Genomic DNA, 27,290 nt, shown 5'->3' on the forward strand with positions numbered 1-27,290 from the left:
TTTTGCATGCAAAATGCCCCCCAACCCTCTGGGGCCCTTCTCCCACCCCTCCTCCCACCCCCCACCAAGGCTCAGCCTGCTCCCACTTGGGGGGGCATTTCATGGCCTCCCCAAGTAGGTGCTCTGCTCTCATCTCTACCACTGACAGCTGGGGGAGGCTTGTGTTGCCAGGGGTGGCATTTTGCATGCAAAATGCCCCCCAGCCCTCTGGGGCCCTTCTCCCACCCTTCCTCCCACCCCCCACCAAGGCTCAGACTGCTCCCACTTGGGGGGCCATTTCATGGCTTCCCCAAGTAGGTCCTCTCAGCCCCTAAAGTCCACCCCTCCAGCCCCACACAAACCCAATTCCCCCCCAGCTGCCACACACAGACCCAAATCCCCACATTAGCCCCTCACAGACCCAAATCCACCCCCACCTGCCCCACACCCATAACCCCAGGCACAGGCTGGCAAAGGCCAGCCCTCTCCCTTTGTTCCCTATGCTGGGAACTTCTAAACTCTCTTTCCCTGGGCAATTCTGCACAGCCCAGGGGTGCCACAATGGTGGGCACACTTCTGAGTGCCAGCTGGTCCCTGTGAAAGAGCACCTGAACCACAGACACCCTCCCTCAAATTCCCCCACCACCTACAGAGATGGCTGGCCAGCCAGCCCCATTGTTCCCTATGATGGGAACCAACTGCACAACAAAGAATAAAACAAGAACAACACAAAATAAAGTTTTAAAAAAATTATATTCTCCCTTCCAAAGTACAAGTAGGCAAAGCATTATGACACATTACACCAGCAGTCCCCCACACAGAAAAATTAAAACAAAACTCACTTAACATCAGAGAATCACAAAGCATGATTCCTGTCAAAAACACTTTATTTCTTGAACAGCTTTAGGTTACACAGCAGGGGGGAACACCAAAGGGCATGGCAGCACTATCTTACACAAAAATAACACAACTCACTTAACATCAGAGAATCACAAAGCATGATTCCTGTCAAAAACACTTTATTTCTTGAACAGCTTTAGGTTACACAGCAGGGGGGAACACCAAAGGGCATGGCAGCACTATCTTACACAAAAATAACACAACTCACTTAACATCAGAGAATCACAAAACACAATTCCTGTCAAAAACACTTTATTTCTTGAACAGCTTTAGGTTACACAGCAGGGGGGGAACACCAAAGGGCATGGCAGCACTATCTTACACAAAAATAACACAACTCACTTAACATCAGAGAATCACAAAAACACAATTCCAGGCAAAAACACTTTATTTCTTGAACAGCTTTAGGTTACACAGTAGGAGGGCACAACAGGGCATGATAGCAATGTACTACAAAAAATAATACAACCCACTTCACCGTTTTTGACAGCAATTGTGTTTGTGTGATTCTCTGATGTGAAGTGAGTTGTGTTATTTTTGCGTAGTACACTGCTTTCCTGCTCTGCGGTGCCTTCCTACTGTGTAACCTAAAGCAGTTACAGAAATAAAGTGCTTTTGACAGCTAGTTTTGGGGTGATTCTTTAATGTGAAGTGAGTTGTGTTATTTTTGTGTAAGATACTGCTTCCATGCCCTTTGGTGTCCCCCCCCCCTGCTGTGTAGCCTAAAGCTGTTCAAGAAATAAAGTGTTTTTGACAGGAATTGTGCTTTTGTGATTCTCTGATGTTAAGTGAGTTGTGTTATTTTTGTGTAAGATAGTGCTGCCATGCCCTTTGGTGTTCCCCCCTGCATGAAATGGCCCCCCCAAGTGGGAGCAGTCTGAGCCTTGGTGGGGGGTGGGAGGAAGGGTGGGAGAAGGGCCCCAGAGGGCTGGGGGGCATTTTGCATGCAAAATGCCACCCCTGGCAACACAAGCCTCCCCCAGCTGTCAGTGGTAGAGATGAGAGCAGAGCACCTACTTGGGGAGGCCATGAAATGCCCCCCCAAGTGGGAGCAGGCTGAGCCTTGGTGGGGGGTGGGAGGAGGGGTGGGAGAAGGGCCCCAGAGGGTTGGGGGGCATTTTGCATGCAAAATGCCACCCCTGGCAACACAAGCCTCCCCCAGCTGTCAGTGGTAGAGATTAGAGCACCTACTTGGGGAGGCCATGAAATGGCCCCCCCAAGTGGGAGCAGGCTGAGCCTTGGTGGGGGGTGGGAGGAGGGGTGGGAGAAGGGCCCCTGAGGGCTGGGGGGCATTTTGCATGCAAAATGCCACCCCTGGCAAAGGAAGCCTGCCTCTTCATTTTTTCCCCATAGGAAATAATGAAGAAAGATCAGCAGCAGCGTGCTAACAATATGCTGCTCCTTCGCTTTCTTATGGGAGGATGGGGGGACCTGCTTTGGGGGGCCATAACATGGCCCCCCAAAGTCCAATCTGTCTGAAACTTGGGTGGTTGTTAGAGAAGGGTTAGAGGAAGGTCCCCACCAATTGTGGGCTTATTCGGTGGGAAAATGCCTCCTCCAGGCGTCCTGGAAGACGGAGGCATTTTCCCATAGAAAAGCCGAAAGAAAGCCGAAAGAATCCCGAAACGTTTCGGCTTTTTTCTTTCGGCTACCCAAAACGTTTCGGCATTCCCCGAAACGTTTCGGCATTCCCCGAAAGAAGCCGAAACACTTTTGTTTCGGCATTCTTTCGGCATTCTGAATGCCGAAACGCACATCCCTAACTACTAGCAACAGAGCTCATTGTATGGAAAAAAATTCAATGGTCTCTAGAAAGCTGATTTGGTGGGCTCCTGCTGTGGGACCTTGGGAGGGCCGTGCTGCCATGCCGGGCCTCCCTGCCACTTCCCTCCCTCAGAGGCCTGATGCAGGAGGCAGGGAGGCCTGGCGTGATGACGTGGCCCTTCCAAGGTCCTGTAACAGCTGTGCCACCACACCAGGCCTTCTCATCACTGTGGTGGCCTCCTCAGGGCCTCCGGAGGGCCACACTGCCATGCCAGGCCTTCTCATCGCCATGGCAGCCTCCTTGCGGCCTCTGAGGCAAGCCATGTTGCCAACGACTCACTTTTTATCCCTGCAGAGGAGCCTATGAGTGTGCCTGTGTGGGGATAAAAAGTGAGTCATCTTCAATACGGCTTGCCTTTTATATAGTAGGATATGGAATGCAATGAAGTTAAGGGTGGCCCCCTTTTCATAATTTATGTGACTTGTTCAGATGTTGACCACTTAGTTCCATAATGACTCAAGCATTTTTTAGGGTGAGCAGATAACTGTATGCAATGCAATCTTAGCAGATAACAGCACATGTTTCACAAGAGAATATGCTTTTATCTTAGAGTTTTGTTTGTTACAGAATAAGGCTTACTACATTAGAAAAGAAATAGAAGCTCTTATTGTGAAGGAATACAAGACAGGAGGGCAGAGCAAAAGATTCTAGCTAACTAGCTTTCTTAAACTAGGATGCAGAGAGATTACAGAGAACACATGTTGCTCTCATGGTAGGGCGAAGCTACAAGTGACAAATGACACTTGAACGGCAAGTGTATTTCTCCCTGTTCACTTGCACTCCACTCAATCCACTTGCCGTTCAAGTATCATTCGTCACTTGTAGCTTGGCCCATAGTTACAGAGAATAAGAGAAAATGGTGTTATTTGGAAGAGAGGAACCTGTAAGAGTAGCATTCTGAGTAAACAAAGAGATGGCAGCAAAGCAGATTCAGATACAGGAAGTGATCTATCTGTCTTTGGTAGCTCCACTTCCTCCTTTGAAGAATCAGTCTGCTCTGTACAAAGGAATGCTGCAAAGCCCTCCATTATCCTGTGAGGCCTCCTTCAGATTACCAGAAGTGGCAGATGGTAGCTCTAGGAATTGCTGGTTTTACCATTATGTCTACCATAGAGTTTCCAGTGATTTGCAGAGCCACCCATTGTCACTTCTTGTTGTTTCTGGAGCCAACATCACCCCCCATGTCTCTCCCCCTCACCCCAACTTTTTAAAAAAATGTTTATTGATAATACTTATTTTCCATACATTCTCCATACTTTCCTTGTCTTCACTTCCAACAGCATTAACCTCTTTCGGGGACTTGCCTCAAGGGAAGGCTTCTTCCACTGAAGGAAAGCACCTAAGCTGGCAGAATGGACTCATGGGATCCAATCATACATTTTACTGGAATAGGGTTGCCAGTTCCAAGTTGGGAAATTCCTGAAGATCTGGGGGGTGAAACCTGGAGAAAGTGGGGTTTGGGGAAGGAAAAGACCTTGGCATGGCATAATTCCATAGAGTCTACCCCCAAAAGTAGCCATTTTCACCAGGTGAACTGATCTCTGTGGCCTGGAGACCAGCTGTAATTCCGGGAGATCTCCAGGCTGGTAACCGTATACTGGAAATCAATTTGCAAAACAAAGAGAAGGAGATAAAACATTAAAATGGGGTGGGGTGGAGGTGAGTCGACTATTATTTGTATCTTTAATTCCAAAGGGAAGTTCTGGCTGGCTTATTAATTTCTGCATTCCATTTCAGGGAGGTGGTAACGGTAACGGTAATAATAAAGGTAAAGGAAAACAAGAAAACAAAATTGGGTGAGTTGGCACATTCCCACTCCCTAACAGCTACTTCTGGCCCACTTGGCCCTCTGCTTGAACTTTGTAAGCAACCTGGGGCACTGGTGGAAAGAATGATAGAAACCCAAAATGTGTTACTGTTATTACAAACAAGTAGGAATAGAGCAGACTTGACACAAACGTGCTTGCCGTTTAGCCATTCAAATGACTCCTCTACACGAGCCCTTTGCCAGTTCACTATATTTTGCTTGAAGCTTGAAATAGACTCCGCGTTTTGTGCATGCTCGGCAATCAAGTCTACATGCTTTCTTGCAGAAGGTTTATTCTTTTTATGCTATGGGACGATGGGCAGGTCAGCAAACAAACGACGCTGATTTCATACATGCTACAGTTTGTGGTAGCTTTTGTGCTTGTCCTGTTAGTGGACAGAAGCTTATCAGTTACCAAGGAAGTCATGCAATCTCTGGGTCATACCTGAGCCATTACAGTAATTTAATTTCCTTGCACTGTGATAACTTGAAGTTTGTACCTGTGCAGTCAAGGTGCCTCATTTAAATGACTTACATTGTGAATGGGAGTATTTATGTTCCACCACGGCAGCTCCAGCCACCTGGACAGGGCCTTCTGCAGATACCACCCTACAGCTGGGTAAAATCGAACAGCTTTGCACACGTGCTTTCTCTGTAGTGGAATTATTTGCCTGAGGAGGCCAAGAAAGTTCCCACTCTCTTGGCTTTCTGCAAACTATGCAAGACTGAATTATTCAGGAGGGCTTTCTACCCAGATGATAGGGCTGTGTCGTAAGAAGTGGCTCAGAAAGATGCATTGATAGGGACGATTGGATACTGTCTGCTGATGTAGACACAGGCCGATTAGCACAGCCAGCGCCAGGGTTTCTGGCGCCCCCAGCCTGTGGGATGATGTCACCACGTGATGAAAACTTCCGGCAGCAAAGCCAGGCCCATTGGCCAGTGAGTGGCTGGGGTGGTGCACTGAGGATGCCCATGCTCCGCATGCTGCCCCAGCTGCCTGCCGTGCCTGGCCCGCAGCTGCTGTGCCCGGCTGGAGGGGTGTGTGTGGCGGCGGCAGCGTGGAGCTGGCCAGCTGCAGTAGCTGCGGGCCAGCCACCCCAACTCCGCAGCACGCGCCTCCGCCCCCGGCACCCCCTCCGGTGCCCCCTCCAGCCCCACGGCACCCACATTGTCTGCCTCACCACCTCAATGGTGCCACCAGCCCTGGCTGTTAGGGAGTTTCCACATCACTAAACATGACATGTAAATTAGTTATGCTTGGTTTAGAAAGATTTATGCTTGTTTTCAATTTTTCTGCTACCATACCCCATTGTATCTCTTTCACTGTTCATTACTGTTCCTTCTAGATGTTGATTATATTGTACTGCATAATCTGCTTTGGATCTTAGTGAGAAAGGTTGACTATGGATGAATGAATGAATGACTGAATGAATGAATATTTGAAATTGTATAGTCTGCCCTTCCAATAGCTCATGGCAGCTTACTACAAGATGAGAATCGTCATGAAAAACTCCATCCCTTAGATGAAGAAAAAGAACCAATAAAAACCTTGTGTAAAGCTAGGAAACAATATCAGCAATATATCCAAAGTAACCCCTCCAGTTCCCCAGAGTCAATAGAGAATGCACATGTGCAGAGCGTTCCAGATACGGACTGTCCTCCTCTCTTTGCCACCAATATAACATAAAACCAGGCACCTATAAAAGGCACAAGGAGACATCCCACATCTACAAGTCACTAATTAAGATGTTCATATTTTGCTTACTTAAAAAATGTGGCAAGCAAGGGATGAGGAGGTAATAGCAGTTGCTGGGGAAGTGGGGAATCATCAGAAGGTAGTATGAGAATGGAATTCGCTTTTTGCACAGTTAGACACACACAGCCAAAGAGTTTGTCAGTTGTTAATTGTGCTATTTGTAACTTCCAGACATATCATTAACTGAAGTAGCAGTAGTAATAATAATAACCTCTCTCTATATATGTGTGTAAAAGAGTAAGTGTGTTCGAGATGACTCACCTTGATTCCAGTGCGCAGGCGCAGTAGTGCGCCCCTAGCAGGAATGAGAGGTGAGCCCTTGCAACAGGGCTTGCCGAGGAGGCCGGTGCAAGAGCGCACCAGGCCACCTGCCTTCCCTCCCCCCCTGGCAGCGCTATCCCCACCTGCCAGCTGTCCCAACTCCTGTGGATGCCGAACACAGAACAAGGCTGCCTGAATCCCCCCTGGCAGTGCTCTCCCCACCTGCCAGCTGCCTGACTCAAGTAGATGCTGGATGCAGCGCAAGGCTGTCTGCCTCTCCTTCCATCCCTTCCCGCTGAGCAAAAGGAGGCCAGATCTCCCTCCTGTCCCATTGTTAGGCAGTAGACCTGGCCTCAGTTCCCTCAGAGACCAAGTCTACCTCCCCTTTCTGCACCCCACTCTGCCATGAAGCTTACTGGGTGACTTTGGACCAGTTATAAATTCTAAGCCCAAATTCGATCTCACAGGGCTTCTGTAAGGAGAATATGGAAGAGGGAAGAAGGTTGCATGCTGTTTTGGAACCCAAGGCAGGGTATTAATGAAGTAAATAAATACATAAATAATCTTATATAAGGTTATTCCTCTAGGAAAATGCCTTTTTATTTTCCAGAAATTCTGAAGTGTCAAAAGCATGAGAACAGATTCGGAAGCTCAAGTAGTCCAGCCATACGGAAAGCAACTCTGCAGATGCTTGGACAGCTGGAGATGCTCAACAACTACGTGACTGCAAAATTAACAGTAACTGTTGCAATAACTTGGTAGTCAAGGAAAATGGCTCAAGTCATAATCATTTTTCAATAAACACATTTTAACTGTTTTAAAGCAAGTAAAACGAAACAGGGCTTTGGGGGTGGTGATGGTTTGATTCTACTTCGATTTCTTTAACAGAATATTGTGCCACCTATTGGACTTTGAAAAGCTTCATGGAAATTTAAAAAATGTGTGCTGATTCCACACACATTGGATAATGCACTTCCAATCCTTTTTATAGATCATTTCGAATGGATTTTTTCATGTGCGGAACAAAAAATCCACCTCAAACGATTGATAAAGTGCATTGAAAGTGCATTATCCAACGTGTGCGGAATTAACTGCAGGAACATGTTTCTTGATTCATTTTTATGAACAGATGTGCAGGCTACTCCCTAAATGAAAATTTTTGCCCCCTCCCCTTGTGTTACAGGATGTTAGAATCACAGAATTGGAAAGGGCCTTGTAGGCGATCTAGTTATATAGCCTGCTCGATGCAGGAAATTCAAAGTTAGAACATCTCTGACCAATGGCTGTATGGATTGTGCTTGATAACGATAATGATGATGATTTCCTTCTTAGACCATTAATAAAATCAAACAAACCATTTCAGTCCAATTGCTTTTTTATTTTTGCAAAACTGTTGCTATTCTCTAAATCAGAAAAGGGATAGTCCTCATTGTCCTTTGTTATAAATGTGACCAATCAGTAAGTATTACAGAAGTTATCCACATCGTGTTAGTAAGATCGGTGATTCTTTGTTTTCATTTGATTGGCTTGAGGTGGCAGGGCAGAAAGCAAAAGATCAGTAGGTCATTGTAGTCTTCGGTAAGTTGTGGACTTTAATTGACCTAAACAACAAATCACAGCTATTAATCTAAACACTTGCAAATAATTAGGGCTGAAAACATTTATCAGTAGAGACAGATTCCTTTGTTTACTACAAATTTGGGGCAGGGACTTGTTCAAGCTGAGCATACATCAATTCTATTGAAATCAAAGCTCATGCTCCATTCTCCCATTGAAATGAATGGACCTAGGAAACACTTCATTTGGACATGCTTCACCTTTGCTGGATTGTGTCCCACTGTTTAGACCATATACTAAAAATTAAGAAAGATGGGAACTGATATGCAATTTTATAATGGGATAAACGTATCACACCAGGATAAAGAATTAGGAGGAAAGAGGAGCTAGATGCTGCCAAGCAAAAATAAGTTAATGGAGGAAAAGCAAAAATGATTGCTCGAGCAGTTCCCATTCTTCTAAGGGGATTATGCCCTGTGAAAATATTCTACTGATCAGTTTTCTGTTTTATGAATTCTTTATTAGAGATGGGCATGGACCGAAATACGAACCAAAATTAAGCATGAACCAGGCCAGTTCGTGGCTCGCAAACCGCGGTTCATCAGATCCCATTTCTGACAAACCGCCACAAACTTTTAGGCTGGTTTGTTTGGTTCATTTTTTGGTTTGTGACTGCAGACAGCATGGTGCCAATCAATCAGTTTCCTAGGCAACAGGGGATGGACTTCCTGCAGACTTTCTGCTGGCCCGGAAGTGACCTTCTGCTGGCCTGGAATTGATGATTTTCTGACCTGGATGTGATGTTTTCACGAACCAAATGAACCGGTTTGTGAACCAGGGGCAGGTTTATGAAAGTTCGTGGTTCGTGAAATTTGATGAACCACGAACTGCATGGTTTGGTTTTTTTCCAGTTTGTGCCCATCTCTATTCTCTATCCCATCCACAGCTGTGTCATGAAATAGAGTTTTCTTCCATCCAGTGTCCATTCAACCATGTGAAAAAAAGAATGAAATCATCAATATTCTCTTTTTTAATATACAAAATACCATGCAAAGGAAGAATGACAATGGAGAGATTATTTGATGAAGTGGAAAGAAGGTGGGCACAGACAAGAGAATACTGTCAAGCAGATGAGCCTTATTCATCTCCACTGGTTCCTTTTTTCCACTGCAAGCTAGTGTGGTGTAGTGGTTAGAGTGTCGAACTAGGAACGGAAAGTCTTGGGTATAAATCTGCACTCTGTTATGGAATTCTCTGGCTGTCCTAGGGCCAGTCACTCCTTCTTAGACTAACCACCCACACAGGGTATCTGGGAAGATAAAATGGGGTAATGGAGAACCATGCATACCACCCTGGGATTCTTGGCGTAAAGGCAGGAGAAAAATGTAATACATAATTAAATAATTAATTGCTGCTGAAACTGATACCCTGGCCTGGATAGCCCTGATCTCATCAGATCTCAGAAGCTAGGCAGGGTCAACCTTGTTTAGTAATTGGTTGGGAGACCTCCAAAGAAGACCAGGGCTGCAGAGGCAGGCAATGGCAAACCGCCTCTGTTAGTCTCTTGCCTTGAAAACCGCACCGGGGGGGGGTCACCATAAGTCAGCTATGACTTGAGGGCACTCTCCACCACCACCGAGACGAATAAATTTACTGAGACCAGTAAATCTGAATGACAAAAGTAATCATGCCCAAGGGGGTGAGGCATTTCCACTCTGTTTTCGCAGTGCATCCCTCCAGAGAAGAGAAAAGCTAAAGATATGCAACTTGTTTCTCCTTGAAATGAGGAGATTATGTGAACATGTGAGACTAATGTATTTTTCAGGTCAGGGTGAAGATTTGGGGCTGTAATCTGTTGATTAGGAATTGAAGGAGCAAAGCCAAACAGAAATAGCTGCCGTAGGTGTGATTAAAATGATACAGACAGCTCTTGGGCAGACACATGGAACCAACAGAAAGACAAATATGCCTCCCCCATGACCCTTCTTTGCTGTGTGGAGTAGAAAGAAGGGAATGGAGACACTCCTTCTGCCTCTGTACATGCATGGGAGCCAGTTTGTGCCCCCTCCTTTAAATGTAAGCTTTAGGCCAGATGTTACATGTGAGTTGAGTTGGAGTTTCCCCCAATCAAACTTGTGTTTAGTACACTTGTAAGCAGGGCTCTTTTTCAGCAGGAACACGGTGGAACTGAGTTCCGGCACCTCTTGAAAATGGTCACATGGCCGGTGGCCCACCCCTTGATCTCCAGACAGAGGGGAGTTTAGATTGCCCTCCACGCCGCTGCAGCAGCACGGAGGGCAATCTAAACTCCCCTCTGTCTGGAGATCAAGGGGACGGGGCCACTGGCCATGTGACAATTTTCACGAAGGGTGATTTAAACTTTAAAAAACTCTCCCCTTGTTCCAGCTGACCCAAAGTGATGTTATTGCACAGTCCTGAGTTCCACCGAGTTCCACCACCTCTTTCCCCAGATAAAAAGCTCTGCTTGTAATCATACCCAAAGTCACTGCAATTAGGAACAGCAACCCATAATCAACATCTTGCTTATAATGATTGGTATGTTGTATGGACTACAGGTTTTGACTTGTATATTCAATTAATTAAGGAAATCATAGCTTATTACCTCTGCTGGTACTGGTAGCGCATTCTCAGCATTTGAAAGAGGGCTGATTGGAACAGGAACCTAAAATACAGACATCAGTCATTTTCAATATTCCCTCTCATGAGGAAATGTAGGGTCTTTTAGTCAAATATCCTTTGAGTCCTGTCTTTCCCAAGAGTTCACTTTCAGACTCTACGAGACAAGATGAATCTCATAGAATGATACAAACAAGAGCGAGAGGGAATGTTAGAAGAGGAAGACTTGATGCTGTCCCTTTCCTCAGGTTTCAGAGGGGGACAAGCCAGAGAGTTAGAAAGATAGAGAGGTCAGGGCATCTGTTTATTGTTTCCTGCTCTGAACTAACTTTTGATGTGTAGATTGCTAATCTCAGGACTTCCTCCTCTTGACATCCTTCCTCTCTTTGTCACACTTCTCCCTCTTCTCTTCATCTTGTACCATGGATGCTGAACTTGTCCTGCCATCCATGCCCATACTTAGACTAGATTGATAGATAGGGATCTATCTCTCCTCTTTTCCTATCAGAGTATGGAGTTCCTATAATCAAGAACCCTTATTTCCTTTATAAACAAAAGCAAGTCTACATTTGTTGTTTTCTCTCACACACTTACACCAGCCAGCACACAAGCTCCAACCACCCGTCATGTTTTCTTTGCAATTGATATTACTCTGCTAAGGCCCAACTATGGATTCCTTTAAATAAGTTTCCGGGGCCAGCACGGTTCTTTAGTACCAATACAGAAAGATTGTACTGATGTATTAAAATATTTAAATGATTCTTATATTCAATTCTAATTTAGTGGAAAGGTGCTAAACATTTGGCGCAGGAGATAGAATTGAGGTATAGTCAATCTTCAACCTTTATTCTGCAAAATACCCATGCGGCTATGTGGGATCATTTTGTCAAACAAGCTCTACGTGTATTTTGAATCCTTGAGTATGCCAAGCACCCCTCTTTTATCCCAAATAGGAATGTCCTGTCCCCTGTATCCCACGAGAAGGTATCTAGCAAAGAAACTTTTGGATCTGAGTCAAAGTGAGTATAGTTAGGAGCAGTAGCCCTTCATTATTGTTTTCTCTGATGCACGAGGAACATACTTCCTGATGTATAACAGTGGGAGACTAAAACGGGGATTTTTTAAAAAAAAATGTTACTCAACACTTTGATCATAACAATTTGTATATTTTATGGAGTTCTAAAGCTCTAGGAGGGCAGGCATTGACTGGTATATTCAAATAATTAATGAAACCATAACAAACATACCCACCTTTGGTATTATCTTCTGAACATTTGGAAGATCAATGGGAAGCTAAAAAAGAGGCAAAATTAGTTTTCAGCCTTTACTCTGCAAAATGCCTGTGTGGAAATGTGGCATCATTTTGTCAAACAAACACTCCATGATTTTAAATCCTTCAGCAGTCATCCCTCTCTTCTCCCACATAACAGGATGAACAGTAGCCCTCCATTTTGCCTTCTCTGAGGCATGAGGAACACACTTCCTGGTCTATTTTAGTGCGAGGTTGGAACTGGGAAATGTTTACGTTTGTTAAGCAACACTTTGATCATAATGACTGGATGCTCAAAAAGAGAAATAAATGAGTTCTAGATCACATCAAGTCTGAATCCTCCCTAGAAGCTAAAATAACAAAACTGTGGCTATCATATTTTGGATACATCATTAGTAAACAAAATTCTTTGGAAAAGTCAATAATGTCGGGGAAAGTAGAATGCTGTAGGAATAAAGGAAGATGTAAAATGAGATTGTGTGACTCAATAAAAGAAGCCACATCATCCAGTTTGCAGGATCTGAGCAAGGCTGTTAATGATAGGACGTTTTGGAGGTCTTTAATTCAGAGGGTAGTCATAGGTTGGAGGCGACTTGACAGCACATAACACACACACATTCTTGCCAAGAGTTAAATGATTTGATATAGGAAAGCTAAGTAGGTACTTATAGCTTCATAAGTGTGTGCCAATATCTGAATTAGGCCTAACCAGAATCATCCAGAACAGGTTTGTCTCTAGGAAGTGATGTTTTGACTGATACAATAAAACAACTAAAGAAATAACAATTTAGCAATACGCAGGTCTGCTGGGACAAGCCTCCGAACATGCACCAGTAATTAGCACCATTCCCTCTGAAAAGTACCCATATGAATATGGGCACTTTTCAGAAAAGCATACTGTCGATGTGCTGTGCATGTTCTCTTGTCCCACGTAAGAGGAATTCTCTTCCCTATGTATCCTTCAAAAAGTTGTCTGAGAGCCAAGCTACAAGTGACGCCTTACATAGGTTGGACACTTGTCAGCTTCCCTCAAGTTTTGATGGGAAATGTAGGCATCCTGGTCTTGCAGCTGTAATGGAGAGCCAAGCTGTAATACCAGGATGCTTACATTTCCCATCAAAACTTGAGGGAAGCTGACAAGTGTCCAACCTGTGTAAGGCGTCACTTGTAGCTTGGCTCTGAGATCCAAACTTTGGGTCCTACCTCACAATGTCCATGTTTAACAGCAGCAGCTCTTGTTTTTTCAGGGCTTTTTTCCAGCAGGAACGTGGTGGAACAGAGTTCCAGCACCTCTTGAAAATGGTCACATGGCCAGTGGCCCTGCCCCCTGATCTCCAGACAGAGAGGAGTTTAGATTGCCCTCCGCACAGCAGCGCAGAGGGCAATCTAAACTCCCCTCTGTCTGGAGATTAAGGGGTGGGGCCACTGGCCATGTGACCATTTTCACCAAGGGCAATTTAAACTTGAAAAAACTCGCCCCTTGTTCCAGCTGACCCAAAATGACATCATCGTGCAGTCCTGAGTTCCACCACTGAGTTCCACCATCTCTTTCCCCAGAAAAAAAGCCCTGTGTTTTTTGCTTTCTCTGGAGCACGAGGGATGCTGTTCTTGTTATTATGTTAGGCAACAGGAATTGGCCTTTTGTTTCATTTGCCTATTGACTCATTCATTATATAGGCTGGTGTATTTTATGGAGCTTTGAGGCTCTACACAGAGGCAGGCAATGGCCAACCATCTTTGGCCAACCATCTTTGTTCATCTCTTGCCATGAAAAACCTACACAATTGGCTATGGGTTGACAGCACTTTCTTCCAACTGCAGAATATTTGCTGAAACTCAGCAATACCTACCTTTAGTATATCTTTGTTCAGAACATTTGCACTTGGAAGCTAAAAGAGAGGCATAAGCAGTTTTCAACAGCTGTTCTGCAAACTATCCATATCAGATACGTTAACTGAAATATAAAACTATAGCATAGTAACCAATACTCACTTCTGGTGCTTCCCCACTGGGAGTTTTCACTAGATCAATATTTGCCACAGCAATCTAAAATAGAGATGTGAGGAATTTTCACCATTCAGTCTGCCAAATTCCCAGAAAGTTCCTTCTATTCTTAACTTTCCCCCACACATCATTCTCATGTTATAGTTGCGCAATTTCTTGACTCATGCTTGGTCTTTAGAGCTGAGAATGACACTTTTTGCCCTGGCTCAAATTGGCTATGTTTAATAGAAGCAATTGTTCATGTATCCTTTCTCTCGTGCAAGTGGAATGATCTTCTCTATGATACTAGAGATACTTCCTTTGAAATAGGGTAATGAAATGGAAATTTCTCAATTTGATATGTTGATAGAAACGACTGATTTATTTTAGAGAATTCTAAGGCCCCAGGAACAGAACATTTAACTACCTCTAAAACAATTAAAGAAATAATGATCTGGTAATACTCACCTGTGGTGCTAATTCCCTGGGATTATTCCGAAGGCGAACATTTGCAACAGATATCTAAAATACAAGCATGACTAGTTTTCAGCATTAGTTATGCAAAGATATGCATTAGTTATGGTCCCTGGCCCCAAGGAGGCCTGCCTAGCCTTGACTACAGCCAGGGCCTTTTCGGTCCTGGCTCCCATCTAGTGGAACATTCTGTCTGCTGAAACCAGGGCCTGGCAGGACCTACTATCCTTCCGCCAGGCCTGCAAAACAGAGTTGGTCCGCCAGGCATATGTGGCTGAGGCTGGGCCTTCGCTGGCCTGAAAAAAAAAGGGGGGGGGTATAAATTTTTAACCCTCCCTATGAAGGCTGTCCACCATCCTGTTTTAAATGTGTATGGATTTTTACTGTATTTTAATATGTTGATTTTGTTGTCTTTTGTATTTTAATATGTTGTTATCTGCCCTGAGCCCGCTTGCGGGGAGGGCAGAATAGAAATTTGAAACAAACAAACAAACAAACAAACAAACAAACAAACAAACAAACAAACAAACAAACAAACAAACAAACAAACAAACAAACAAACAAACAAACAAACAAACAAACAAACAAACAAACAAACAAACAGTATCCATGCAGATCATTTAATCAAACAAGCATGCCTCTTATAATCTGTCTGTCAGCATGCATCCTTCTATATAAGACAGAGCTTCCTTTATGACCCCCTGCCTTGTTTGCCATGTGATGCTACGTCAGGATGAAACTTTTAGTCATAACTTACACTATAAACTTATTAATGGTCACTATAATTGTCAACGCTTTTTTCTGCCTCCACCTACAATTTAAATATGGAATGGGATCTTATTTAGCACAAGCCTGAGTATTTAATTGCCTGGCCTATGTGATCAATGGTATTTATTGGGTTTCTTGCCCTCCTTATACAATAAGAAGCTTGTTTTGTGTAGTGGTTAAGAGCAGCAGGACTCTAATCTGGAGAGCCAGGTTTGATTCCCCGCTCCTCCACTTGAAGCCAGCTGGGTGACCTTGGGTCAGTCACAGCTCTCTCAGAGCTCTCTCAGCCCCACCCACCTCATAGGGTGATTGTTGTGATGATGATAATAACATACTTTGTAAACCACTCCAAGTAGGCATTAAATTGTCCTGAAGGGCGGTTCATAAATTGAATGTTATTATTATTAATTCATCCTTAAAACAGATTGGGCTGAGAGTGAAAATGCTTGGTGCTGAGAAGCATTAGTAGTCCTTACGGCATAATTGGTGAGGCCAATGAAGCTTGCTATCTCTCCGCACAGGTGTGTGCAGGTGAAGACAAATGAAATGAAAAATGAAGACAAATGAAACCAAAGTGATTGCTGAGATATTTATAGCCATGAATGGATGCCTACTGCAACTAGCCCTTAAAATCAAGTAATATTTACAATGTAGATTAATAATAACAGTAACAACAACTATGCTTATATACTGCTTTTCTAGACAGATTAGTACTTCTCCCAAAATGGTGAACAAGATTAGCCAGTTTTAATGAATAAACTATTTGAGTCGAAAGTGTAGTAGCCCACCCCTGTGTATTTTTGGGGGGAATGGTGTTGGGACCAGAAGGAGCTCTTAATTTTTGCTTTCTCTGGGTCAAGCTACATGAGCTAATGGTCACAGATATGTACCTGTCGCCACTGATTCAATTGGCATTGGGAATTATGATACAACCAAGCCCTGTTATATCATGGGTTCATAGGACTATTACCAACTCAGTCTTACAAGCTCAGTGCAGCTGGATAGAGATGTTGAGCAATTCCACACATGTTGGATAATGCACTTTCAATGCACTTTATCAATTGTTTGAGGTGGATTTTTTGCTCCGCACATGAAAAAAATCCGTTCCAAATGATCTATAAAGAGGATTGGAAGTGCATTATCCAAAGTGTGCAGAATCAGCCATTCTAATTATCAACTCAAGGCTATTCAGCTGAGAAAGTGACACAAACTGAATGCGGAATAATAAACACTAAGGAGATAGTTCTGGAAAGTTACCGAAAGCTGCCTTTCCTATTGGTCAACTGGTCTAAAGTCCTAGCTTCTGTGTGCTTTGGTGCCTTCGGTGTATGTTCTTTAGGACTTTATGTGTATGTTGGTGCTTCAGTGCCGCCCATGTGTGCTAGTGCCTCTTGGTAGGTTTATGTGCTTCCCAATTCACATGCTAGTGTTCAGCTGCTACTCAAACATCTGCATGCGGGAGCTGAAGTTCCAGCTGAGCTCCAGGTAACATCTAGCTAAGGTAGCTTTATTACTTTCTTATGTTTCAGAACTGCTGAAACCTGTACTGGATTGATTTTAATGAACTATCAGTTAAATATTCGATAAAGAATTAATTAATTAATTAAAGAGTGTGGTTAGTTACTTGTGAGCATCTCAAACTTCAAATCCAGGAAGGGGTGTCTGGCATCTTTGCCAGGGTTTATTAAATGATAAGGCATTCCTCTGGCTTCCAGGCACAAGGAGTCAGAGGGGCAACGATGAACTAGCCTCCATACCTCTCCCTTTGCAGAGCTTAGGCCCTGTCAGGGGAGCAAAGGAATATAATGAGGCAGTGTGGCAGGAATTACAGGAATTGTATTTTTTTAAAGTTTTGTAAGCCAGAGTTGTCCGAGCTCCCCCTCTCCACCCCCAACGTGAGGGCACCCTGGGAGAGAGCAGCAGCAGCCCACCCTGGAACAGTCTGTGGACGCCTTCACATGCAGTAGGCTCGTGCCTGGAAGAAGGATTTGCGTCTTCAGCAGCTCATTCAAAGCGCACACCCTGAGGTGCAGCTGTTTCTCTAGGTCCTTCCTGCTTTCTCCTTCCCCTTCCCCTTTGCTTTCTTCTGTCATTATTCCATCCATCCTCCCCCCAATCCCCCCAAATAAACTTATCCTTTTTCCTCCTCCACTCCTTTCCAGTTTGTGAGGCAACAGGCAGGAGATCGAAGGGAATTCTTGGCATGCCTGTGTCCGCCCAGCCCTCCCGCTCAGTTGCTCCACGGTGCATGCCCCTGCCCCTGGCACCCCCTCCGGTGCCTCTACACCCACGGCGGTTGCCGGACTTGCCTCCATAGACACACCGGCCCTGCACGTAGCTTAACTCTTTGTTTCATGTGAAACTATCTTCTGCTGTCGGATATTGGGAACTTGGAAATAGCAAGAAGAGATTTAAATGAACTGTTAACATAACAAAAGAAATCATGTCTCAGCCATACTCACCTGTGGTGCTTTTTTATGGAGAAGGTCCAGGACATTTGCATCATGTGCCTAAAATACAGGCATGAATCGTTTTCAGCATTCACTATGCAAAGATTCTGTAGTTGCATGCAAGACTGTTACTGAACAAACCATCTACTCTAAATCTCTCACTGTAGATCCTTCTGTTATCCCATAAAAGATAAAGTTTGAAGATTTCCTTGCCCTATGTTTGTTATGTTCCTTATAAGTCTCTACATGACAACAATCACTGCTCTGTTCCTACGGTTGTAACTTCCAGGAGGGGCTGCAGTTGTCCCAGAATTATAACTGATCCCCAAACTACAGAGATCCATTCTCTTGGAGGAAATAACAGCCTAGGAGGGTACTGTATGGCAGCATGTCTCGGCTGAACTCCCTCTTTTCTGCCCTCCCCAGGATCTGCCCCAAATTTCTGCAAATTTTCAGTAAGCAATGCTGTTCCATCTGACAGTTTATCAAAAGTACCAGTCTGGCAAGGTGGGATAGGTAGACGAGCGAGCATAGAACACTTAGCAGCAACCCTCCAGCATTTTGCTCATTTTCTCTATCTGGTAATGCTGAAAGTAAAACTGGTGTAACTTCTAGCCTCTCAACTCATCACTCATCCTTGATCTCACCAATCTTGGCTCCATAAATATTGACTTAACTACCCCCTTCCAAGCCAGGACTATTTACAAGTTTTTTCTTTAAAAAAGAAAATGAACTATGGTAGCAGGCCTATGCATGTCTATTGATAAGCAATTTCAGTTTCAATTTCAATTCCTCTTTACCTTCTCAGAGTCTCTCTACACAAAACATCTTACACGAGAATGTTCAAGTGTAGGGAGACACAATGCTAGCCAGGAAACATAGTTTTAAAAGACAGAACCAAAGCCTCTGTCAATTTCACCTCTCTATAGAGCTGGCAAAGATCACTCCTCAAAGGATTTGTTAATTTCCTCTTTGCCTCCCCAAAGGCTCTGTCAATTTCACCTCGTGAAACCAGGTGTCAGAGTCTTGCAACATTTTCTCCAATCCTGAGTCACCATGCAACAGGAAAATGACACGCAGGCATAATTAGATTTTATCCTTTCCTGTGCCAAAAATTCAAGAGGACATGTAGGATCATTTCATCAAACACAGTCTTTATATATTTTGAATCTTAAGCACCACTTTCTTCTCTCATAAAACGGAAATCTCTATATGGTGTTTTCTGCATTTTAACTGCTGTATTAAAATAAATAAAGAAATCGTAACAAATGGAACCCACCACAGCTGCTGGTGCATTCTGAAGACCAACATTAGGAACATTAACCTATAAAAAAGGAAAGAGTAATTTGGAACATTCTCTATTTTACCAACCCTTAGTCTCCACGCAACAGGAAAATGAAACAGTCATAATTAGAATTTATGTTTTTAGTCCCAAATCTCTGTGAGAAAACATATGATCATTTCATCAAGCACGCACTCCATGTAACTTTCAGTCCTTCAGCAAGCATCTCTTTCTTGTTCTGTAGAACAGACATTCTCTATACTGCATTTACTACATTTTAACTGCTGTATTAAAATAAATAAAGACATCATAATAAATGGAACTCACCGCAGCTACTGGTGCATCTGGAAGACCAACGGTAGGAACATTAACCTATCAAAAACCCCAAAGAGTAATTTTTATCATTTTGTGTGCTGAATATCCATTGAGATTTCTATGACTGGTTGGTGGAATGAGGTGTCATACTTTCGAAACTTTCACCAAATGTTGGTCACCATGCAACAGAAAAATGAAATGCAGAAACACTTCCCATTTAACCTTTCCTGGGCCAAGTCCCCAAGAGCACATGTGGGACCGTTTCATCATAAAAGGTTAAAATGAATTTTGAATTCTCGAGGAAGCATCTCTTTTTTCTCCTGCTAAACTGAAATTTTTCGACTGAACTCTATATCAGAAGCTACTGTTTGCATCTACTCCACCCTCCCCTCTCCACCTATATATCTGACCAGTTTCTTCTTGCCCTCCATGCATCTGATGAAGAGAGCTGTGATTCTCGAAAGCTTATGCTACAATAAAGTTGGTTAGTCTTAAAGGTGCTACTGGACTCTTTTTGATTTTGCTACTACAGACTAACACGGCTAACTCCTCTGCATTTTCAACTGTGTTTCCCACATTTTAAGTTCTGTATTAAAATAATTAAAGAAACCATTACAAAAGGAACTTACTTCTGCTACTGGCACATTCGGAAGACCACCGTTCGGAACATTAACCTATAAAAAAGGAAAGCATAATTTTGAATATACTCTATGCTGAGCACCAATTTGGATTTCTATGACTGGTTTGTGAAAAATGGTGTCAGGTTCTCCCTAAACTTCCATGAAGCTTTGTTTGCCAAGCAACAGGAAAATGAAATGCAAGAATAACAAGCTTTTACAATTTCCTGTGCCAAATCTCCATGAGGACATGTAGGATCATTTCATCAAACACACACTTCAGATACTTTCAATCCTTCTGCAAACATGACTTTCATGTCTTGCAAAACAGACATTTGTTTCCTGCATATTAACTGCTATATTAAGATAAATAAAGAAATCAATCAAACAGTACTCACTGCAGCTAGTGGCACATTTGGAAGACCAACATTAGGGACATTAGCCTATAAAAACAGAAAGAGTAATTCTGGACATTTTCTATACTGAATACTCAAGGGGATTTCTATGACTGGTATATGAAAAAAGGTGACAGAGTCTTGCTAAACTTACACTAAGTCTCAATGAAACAGGATAATGAAATGCAGTAATAATGAACATTTATACATTTTTTTTCTCCTAAATCTCAGGTAATAGATTTGGGACAAAAAAAATGTATAAACGCTACATCTCAGCGAGGATTGTTTCATCAAACATGCACACCATGGCCGATTCCAGACGACTAACCTGGAAGGCGCTGCATGCCGCCATGTTCCAGATCGTTACAGGGAAAATGCGAAATATCGTGTTTTCTCACACGAGTTTGGCACGACATCGCAACAAACTCGCGCGAGAAAAAGTGATATTTTGCGTTTTTCCCATCACGATCCGGAACATGGCGGCATGCAGCGCCTTCAGGTTAGTCGTTTGGAATCGGCCCATGTAATTTCAGTCCTTTTGCAAGCGAATCTTTCCCATCTCTTAAAATAGAATTTCCACCACATCTCCTGCATTTTAACTGTTGTATTAAAATAAAGAAAGAAATCAAACAATCAGTACTCACTGCAGCTACCGGTACATTGGGAAGACCAACATTAGGGACATTAACGTATGAAAAAGGAAAGAGTAATTTTGAAGACTCTCTGAGCTGAGCACTTGTAGGAATTTCTATGACGGGTCTCTTGAACAAGGTGTCAGAGTCTTCTAAAACTTCCACCAACTCTGTCACCATGCAATAGGAATATGAAACACAAGAATAACGAGCTTTTATACTTCCCTGTGACAAATCTACATGAGGACAAGTAGGATTCTTTCATAGAACATGCTGTCCTTATATTTTGAATGTTTCAGAAAGCATCTTGTTCTTGACTCGTGTAAAAAAATTCTCTCCACTGTTTATGACATTTTTACTGATTATTATAGCAATTGAAGGGGAAAAAAACCACAGGACTCACCTCAGCAACTGGCACATTTGGAAGACCAACGTTAGGAACATTAACCTAAAGGAAACAGTCACTTTGAACTTTCTCTGTGCTGAGTACCTATGTGGATTTCTTTGACTGGTTCATAAAGCAAGGTGTCAGAGTATTGCAAAAGTTTCACCAAGCCTCAATCACTATGCAAGAGGAAAATGAAACTCAGATATAGTCAGCTTTTATCCTTTTCTGTGCTAAGCAGCCATGAGCACATATAGGGTGGTTTATCAAACACAGTCTGAATGTATTTTGAATCCTCCAGTTAACATCATTTTCTACCATGAAACAGAAATTCTCTCGACTATGTTTTCCTCATTTTAAATGTAGCATTAATGTCAAGAAAGAAAACATAACAAACCGAACCTACCGCAGCTACCGGAACATTTGGGAGACCAACATTAGGAACATTAGCCTATAAAAAAGGAAACAGTAATTTGGAACGTTCTTTGTCTTGAGTACCCATGGGGGTTTCTATGACTGGTTTGTGAGAAAAGGTGACGGAGTCTTGCTAAACTTTCACTGAGCTTTGGTCTCAATGCAACAGGATAATGAAACACAGTCATAATTAGCATTTATACATTTTTTGTCCCAAATCTCAGTGAGGATATGTAGGATCATTTCATCAAACCCAGACTCGGTGTACTTTCACTCCAACTGCAAGCATATCTTTCTTGTCCCATAAAATAAAATTTCTTTCAGCCATGTTTCCTGCATTTTAACCTCTGTATTAAAATAAAAAAAAGATATCAATCATTACTCACCACGGCTACCGGCAGATTTGGAAGACCAACGTTAGGAACATTAATCTAAAGAAAAGGAAACAGTCCTTTTGAACATTCCCTTTACCGATTTGGATTTCTTTGACTGGTTCGTAAAGCAAGGTGTCAGAGTATTGCAAAAGTTTCACCAAGCCTCAATCACTATGCAAGAGGAAAATGAAACTCAGATATAGTCAGCTTTTATCCTTTTCTGAGCTGAGCACATATAGGATGGTTTATCAAACACAGTCTGAATGTATTTTGAATCCTCCAATTAATATCTTTTCTACTGTGAAACAGAAATTCTCTCAAATATGTTTTCCTCCTTTTAAATGTTGCATTAAGGTCAAGAAAGAAAACATAACAAACCGAACCTACCGCAGCTACAGGCACATTTGGGAGACCAACATTAGGAACATTAGCCTATAAAAAAGGAAACAGTAATTTGGAACATTCTCTGTCCTGAGTACCCATGGGGGTTTCTATGACTGATTTGTGAGAAAAGGTGACAGAGTCTTGCTAAACTTTCACTGAGCTTTGGTCTCAATGCAACAGGATAATGAAATGCAGTCATAATTAGCTTTTATATATTTTTTTGTCCCAAATCTCAGTGAGGATATGTAGGATCATTTCATCAAACCCCAAATCCGTGAGCTTTCTGTCCTCCTGCAAGCATGTCTTTCTCATCTCATAAAACAGAATTTCTTTCTACTACATTTCCTGCATTTTAACTGCTGTACTAAAATAAAGAAAGAAATCAAACAATCAGTACTCACTGCAGCTACCGGCACATTGGGAAGACCAACATTAGGAACATTAACCTATAAAAAACAAAAGAGTAATTTTGAATACTATCTGAGCTGAGCATCCATAGGGATTTCTATGATTGGTTTGTGAGAAAAGGTGACGGAGTCTCGCTAAACTTTCACTGAGCTTTGGTCTCAATGCAACAGGATAATGAAACACAGTCATAATTAGCATTTATACATTTTTTGTCCCAAATCTCAGTGAGGATATGTAGGATCATTTCATCAAACCCAGACTCTGTGTACTTTAAGTCCTACTGCAAGCATGTCTTTCTCATCTCATAAAACAGAATTTCTTTCTACTACATTTCCAGCATTTTAACTGCTGTACTAAAATAAAGAAAGAAATCAAACAATCAGTACTCACTGCAGCTACCGGCACATTGGGAAGACCAACATTAGGGACATTAACCTATGAAAAAGGAAAGAGTAATTTTGAAGATTCTCTGAGCTGAGCACCCATTCGGATTTCTATGACTGGTTTCTGAAAAAAGGTGCCAGAGTTTTCAGAAACTTCCACCGAACCTTGGTCACCATGCAAAAGGAATAGGAACCACAGGAATAATGAGCTTTTATACTTTCATGCGACAACTCTGCACGAGGACCAATAGGATCATTTCATTGAACATGCTGTCCTTGTATTTTGAATCTTTCAGAAAGCAGCTTGTTCATGTCCCATGTAACAAAATTCTCTCTATGGCGTTTACAACATTTTTACAGATTATTATAACAATTAATGAAAACATAATTCACAGTACTCACTGCAGCTACCGGCAGATTTGGAAGACCAACGTTAGGAACATTAACCTAAAGAAAAGGAAACAGTCCTTTTGAACATTCCCTGTACCAATGTGGATTTCTTTGACTGGTTCGTAAAGCAAGGTGTCAGAGTATTGCAAAAGTTTCACCAAGCCTCAATCACTATGCAAGAGGAAAATGAAATGCAGGCATAGTCAGCTTTTATCCTTTTCTGAGCTAAGCAGCTATGAACACATATAGGATGGCTTATCAAACATTAGTCTGAATGTATTTTGAATCCTCCAGTTAACATCTTTTCTACCATGAAACAGAAATTCTCTCGAATATGTTTTCCTCATTTTAAATGTTGCATTAAGGTCAAGAAAGAAAACATAACAAACTGAACCTACCGCAGCTACAGGCACACTTGGGAGACCAACATTAGGAACATTAGCCTATAAAAAAGGAAACAGTAATTTGGAACATTCTCTGTCCTGAGTACCCATGGGGGTTTCTAAGACTGGTTTGTGAGAAAAGGTGACAGAGTCTCACTAAACTTTCACTGAGCTTTGGTCTCAATGCAACAGTGCTAAAAAGCCATGAGCACATATGGGATGGTTTATCAAACACAATCTAAGGCCATGGTTGTTGGGGGTTTTCCAGGCTGTATTGCCGTGGTCTTGGCATTGTAGTTCCTGACGTTTCACCAGCAGCTGTGGCTGGCATCTTCAGAGGTGTAGCACCAAAAGACAGAGATCTCTCAGTGTCGCAGTGTGGAAAAGATGTAGGTCATTTGTATCTACTCAGGAGAATTGTGAATTGAAATTGAATTGTGAATTGAAATTCACAAGCATAAGCAAAACTTCAACAGGAAAGAAGAAACCTTAAGAATGAACAGAGCATGGGCTCCAGTTCTGAAAAACACCAGGCCAACAAAACACTCCACACCCGACAATAGCCCTGCAGAGATTAGCACATCAAGCACCAATCCATATGCAAAAGAACCTCCTCAGGATACAGTGAAGCCTCCCGCCATTAGCATTCCACACCCTGGGAAACTTTTACAGAATGACTCAGCTCAACCCCACCCCTCCTGAGTAGATACAAATGACCTACATCTTTTCCACACTGTGACACTGAGAGATCTCTGTCTTTTGGTGCTACACCTCTGAAGATGCCAGCCACAGCTGCTGGTGAAACGTCAGGAACTACAATGCCAAGACCACGGCAATACAGCCCGGAAAACCCCCAACAACCATCGTTCTCCGGCCGTGAAAGCCTTCGACAATACATCACAATCTAAGGCCGTTTCCACATGCTGTTAAAGCGATGGGCTACTTACTGAATGCTGGCGGTTTTTTTCACAGATTCCAGATGCCTCCGATTTCAAAAAGGAAGCAGGCAGTTTTGCTTTCGTTTGTTCAGCATCTTTTGTGAGAATGGGATTTCCCACTCATTCCTGTGCCGGGTAAAGGATGCTGATCACACGGAAGCCAAACTGCCTGCTTCCGCTTTGAAGTCGGAGGCATCTGGAATCTGTGAAAAAAATTGCCAGCATTCAGTAAGCAGCCCGTCCGTCGCTTTAACAGCATGTGGAAACAGCTGGTATGTATGTTGGATCTTCTTGTTAATATCTCTTTTTTCTCCCTTGAAACAAATTCTCTTGACCATGTTTTCCTCATTTTACATGTTGCATCAATATCAATAAAGAAAACAGAACTGAACTGAAACAGTAATTTGGAATGTTCTTGGTCCTGAGAACCCATGGGGATTTCTATGACTGGTTTGTGAGAAAAGGTGACAGAGTTGTTATGTATTTGGTTCAAATAGGGCTTGAGCTTCAGGTTGAGACAAGGTTCTTAATGTTCTTACTCTCCTTGGTAACATTCTGTAGGCAACAGCCAATTGGTCCTCTCTAATAAAGACCAATCACTGGCCTGCCAATCTAATACATTGTATATAGTTCAAGCAAATGATAGGATTATAGAGTGCGTGTTTCTATTGGTTACTGGTTATTATATTAAGACAGGGTTTATGTTTATATATTGGCTCACATTGAGCTTCTCAGGCTGTCTGCTGTTGTCTGTCTGTTCTGGCTTCCAATAAATTATGTTGTTTGAGCTGAAACCACTCTGGGCTGCAATCATTATGAGCGCCAGGCTCAATATTTAACACTAGTCTTGCTAAACTTTCACTAAGCTTTGGTCTCAATGCAACAGGATAATGAAACACAGTCATAATTAGCTTAGGCTACTGAAAAAGCGAGACTAAGAGAAACGGGGTACCAAATATGTCGGCGAACCCGTTGCCATTCTCCCGCTGGGAGCCTCTGTTCCTTCCAGAGGTTTTCCCTGGCTTTAAACATCATTTACAACATGAATTGCTACAGTTTTTGAGGACTTTATGCCTCTGAATGGGACTCTAATGTGCAATATAAGTAATTTTTGTACTATACGGTCTCGTTTTTGTTTCCGGTTCGGTGACTCAGGTTTAGAGACCGTCCCCCTTGTGGTTATTGTGGATAATTAGCTTTTATACATTTTCTTGTTCCAAATCTCAGTGAGGACATGTAGGATCATTTCATCAAACCCCAAATCCATAAGCTTTCTGTCCTTCTGCAAGCATAACTTTTTTGTCTCATATAACATAATTTCTTTCTACCGCATTTCCTGCATTTTAACTGCTGTACTAAAATAAAGAAAGAAATCAAACAATCAGTACTCACTGCAGCTACCGGCACATTGGGAAGACCAACATTAGGGACATTAACCTATGAAACAGGAAAGAGTAATTTTGAATACTATCCGAGGTGAGTACCCATAGGGATTTCTATGACTGGTTTCTGAAAAAAGGGATCAGAGTCTTCTGAAATTTCCACTGAACCTTGGTCACCATGCAAAAGGAATAGGAACCACAAGAATAATGAGCTTTTATACTTTCCTGTTACAAATCTCCATGAAGACCAGTAGGATCGTTTCGTCGAACATGCTGTCCTTGTATTTTGAATCTTTCAGAAAGCAGCTTGTTCGTGTCCAATGTAACAAAAATTCTCTCTACTGTGTTTACAGATTATTACAAAAATTGAAGAAAACATAATTCACAGGATTCACCTCAGCAACTGGCACATTCGGAAGACCAACGTTAGGAACATTAACCTAAAGGAAACAGTCACTTTGAACTTTCTCTGTGCTGAGTACCTATGTGGATTTCTTTGACTGGTTCATAAAGCAAGGTGTCAGAGTATTGCAAATTATTCACTAAGCCTCAGTCACCAGGCACGAGGAAAATGAAACACAGGCATAGTCAGCTTTAATCCTTTTCTGTGCTAAGCAGCCACGAGCACATATAGGATGGTTTATCAAACACAGTCTGAATGTAATGAAACAGTCATAATTAGCATTTATACATTTTTCTCCCAAATCTCAGTGAGGATATGTAGGATTGTTTCATCAAACCCAAACGCCGTGTACTTTCAGTCCTACTGCAAGCATGTCTTTCTCGTTTCATAAAACAGAATTTCTTTTGACCGCATTTCCTGCATTTTAACTGCTGTACTAAAATAAAGAAAGAAATCAAACAATCAATACTCACCGCAGCTACTGGCACATTTGGAAGACCAACATTAGGAACATTAATCTATGAAACAGGAAAGA

General features: G+C 42.5%; 1 protein-coding gene across 10 annotated transcripts in view; it reads right to left on the reverse strand.

The window, feature by feature from the left end:
* Positions 1–7,939: 7,939 nt before the first annotated feature.
* Positions 7,940–27,290, reverse strand: part of LOC129343486 (elastin-like) — a 33,550-nt gene continuing 14,199 nt past the window's right edge. For 2 of the 10 annotated variants that reach the window (XM_054999710.1, XM_054999704.1), the window contains 21 exons: positions 27,229–27,273; positions 26,363–26,407; positions 24,048–24,092; positions 23,662–23,706; positions 23,267–23,311; positions 22,870–22,914; positions 22,472–22,516; positions 22,097–22,141; positions 21,703–21,747; positions 21,315–21,359; positions 20,283–20,327; positions 19,897–19,941; positions 19,280–19,324; positions 18,950–18,994; positions 17,683–17,730; positions 14,447–14,500; positions 13,988–14,041; positions 13,846–13,884; positions 11,977–12,018; positions 10,712–10,771; positions 7,940–8,132 (listed from right to left, as the gene is read on the reverse strand). In XM_054999710.1, the coding sequence (XP_054855685.1) occupies positions 8,124–8,132; positions 10,712–10,771; positions 11,977–12,018; positions 13,846–13,884; positions 13,988–14,041; positions 14,447–14,500; positions 17,683–17,730; positions 18,950–18,994; positions 19,280–19,324; positions 19,897–19,941; positions 20,283–20,327; positions 21,315–21,359; positions 21,703–21,747; positions 22,097–22,141; positions 22,472–22,516; positions 22,870–22,914; positions 23,267–23,311; positions 23,662–23,706; positions 24,048–24,092; positions 26,363–26,407; positions 27,229–27,273 (936 nt within the window). In that variant the 3' untranslated portion in view covers positions 7,940–8,123. The remainder of the gene's footprint in view (positions 8,133–10,711; positions 10,772–11,976; positions 12,019–13,845; positions 13,885–13,987; positions 14,042–14,446; positions 14,501–17,682; positions 17,731–18,949; positions 18,995–19,279; positions 19,325–19,896; positions 19,942–20,282; positions 20,328–21,314; positions 21,360–21,702; positions 21,748–22,096; positions 22,142–22,471; positions 22,517–22,869; positions 22,915–23,266; positions 23,312–23,661; positions 23,707–24,047; positions 24,093–26,362; positions 26,408–27,228; positions 27,274–27,290) is intronic. The other 8 variants (XM_054999708.1, XM_054999707.1, XM_054999706.1 and 5 more) reach the window with 8 other exon arrangements.

The sequence above is a fragment of the Eublepharis macularius genome, chromosome 15, assembly GCF_028583425.1.
Source record: "Eublepharis macularius isolate TG4126 chromosome 15, MPM_Emac_v1.0, whole genome shotgun sequence".
Taxonomy (NCBI): Eukaryota; Metazoa; Chordata; class Lepidosauria; order Squamata; family Eublepharidae; genus Eublepharis; species Eublepharis macularius.